Here is a 1911-nt window from a genome sequence, read left to right on the forward strand (position 1 = left end):
GGAGGAGGAGGAGGAGGAGGAGGAGGAGGAGGAGGAAGGAGGAAGAGCAGCAGCAGCAGCAGGAGGATGAGGAGGAGTAGGAGGAGGGGGAGGCTGAGCATCACCTTGTGTTCTTCTATCTGCGCGATGACGGTGTCCATGCAGCGACTGACCGGCTGAGGAGAAGGAGAAGGAGGAGGAGGATGAAGAGCAGGAGGAGGAGGAGCAGCAGCAGCAGAAGGATGAGGAAGAGTAGGAGTAGGAAGAGGAAGAGGCTGAGCATCACCTTGTGTTCCTCTATCTGCGCGACGACGGTGTCCATGCAGCAGCTAACTGGCTGAGGAGGAGGAGGAGGAGAAGGAGGAGCAGTAGGAGGAAGAGGAGGCTGAGCATCACCTTGTGTTCCTCTATCTGCGCGACGACGGTGTCCATGCAGCGGCTAACTGGCTGAGGAGGAGAAGGAGGAGGAGGAGTAGGGGGAGTAGGAGGAGGAGGAGGAAGAGCAGGAGGAGGAGGAGCAGCAGCAGCAGCAGGAGGATGAGGAAGAGTAGGAGTAGGAAGAGGAAGAGGCTGAGCATCACCTTGTGTTCCTCTATCTGCGCGACGACGGTGTCCATGCAGCAGCTAACTGGCTGAGGAGGAGGAGGAGGAGGAGGAGTAGGAGGAGAAGGAGGAGGAGGAGGAGGAGTAGCAGGAGGGGGAGGCTGAGCATCACCTTGTGTTCTTCTACCTGCGCGATGACGGTGTCCATGCAGCGACTGACTGGCTGAGGAGAAGGAGAAGGAGGAGGAGGAGGAAGAGCAGGAGGAGGAGCAGCAGCAGCAGAAGGATGAGGAGGAGTAGGAGTAGGAAGAGGAAAAGGCTGAGCATCACCTTGTGTTCCTCTATCTGCGCGACGACGGTGTCCATGCAGCGACTGACTGGCTTCGTTGCGTTCAGCGTCTTCTCGGTGTTGGTCAGCCAGACGACGAACGACTGCAGAGCCTCGTGGAACTCATGCGCCTGCTTCAACGCAATCTCTAACTTGTGCTGCAACACGACAACAACACATACTAGTAACGCACTCACTCTATACACTCTCTCTACTCTCTCTCTCTCTACTCTCTCTCTCTCTCTCTACTCTCTCTACTCTCTCTCTCTCTACTCTCTCTACTCTCTCTCTCTCTACTCTCTCTCTCTCTCTCTCTATTCTCTCTTAGTGACATTACCATATTACAATAATTCAGACTAGTAACACACTCTCTCTATATTCTCTCTCTCTCTACTCTCTCTATATACACTCTACTATCTCTATACACTCTCTTTTAGTGATATTACCATATTACAATAATGCAGAGCAGTAACACACTCTCTATACTATCCACCCCTAAATATAGGTAGGATAAAGCAAGGACCACTGTAGTACACACATATATATATGTATATATATATATATATAGATGGTAAGTAGTATGTAGCACGTACATAAGTAGTAGTATATCGTACTAGTTACGACTGGTAATAGAAAGTTTGCCTTCCACTCGGAGGCATAACACCTCGGCAACAATGCCGCACCGATTTCCGTGACATGGGTTATATAATTAGTTAATCATGGTGGGCTGGGGTCGTTAGAGAGCCAAGCACCACCGTGATTAGCTAGCTTGCGTTCGCTTACCCGTCTGTCCTGCGCGCGCATCTGTGCGTTGTCCCATCGCTGCTTCAGGGTCTTCAGGCTGTGACCGAGTCCAGGAGCGTTCTCCACGTCCCCCTTACTGAGCAGCTCGGCTCCACGTGCCAGCAGGGACTCCACCTTGGGAGCACTCGCCTCTAGCTCTCTGTGCAAGTCCTGCAAGAGGAAGCATGGGTCGAGGTTATCACAGCATCATGTAGCAGAGATGCCAACACATATTTGAAGCAATCTGTAGTTTCTGGCCATCAAATTAGTAGTTCGAA

At 51.9% G+C, this 1911-nt stretch overlaps 1 protein-coding gene across 1 annotated transcript in view; it reads right to left on the reverse strand.

The window, feature by feature from the left end:
- Window positions 1-1911, reverse strand: part of LOC106820776 (dystonin-like) — a 36581-nt gene that overhangs the window by 22262 nt on the left and 12408 nt on the right. The window contains exons 12-13 of the mRNA XM_014825347.1: window positions 1634-1804; window positions 853-1008 (exon numbers count right to left, since the gene is read on the reverse strand). Coding sequence (XP_014680833.1) covers window positions 853-1008; window positions 1634-1804 — 327 coding nt within the window. The remainder of the gene's footprint in view (window positions 1-852; window positions 1009-1633; window positions 1805-1911) is intronic.

Source organism: Priapulus caudatus, unplaced genomic scaffold, assembly GCF_000485595.1.
Source record: "Priapulus caudatus unplaced genomic scaffold, Priapulus_caudatus-5.0.1 Scaffold47, whole genome shotgun sequence".
Classification (NCBI taxonomy): Eukaryota; Metazoa; Priapulida; class Priapulimorpha; order Priapulimorphida; family Priapulidae; genus Priapulus; species Priapulus caudatus.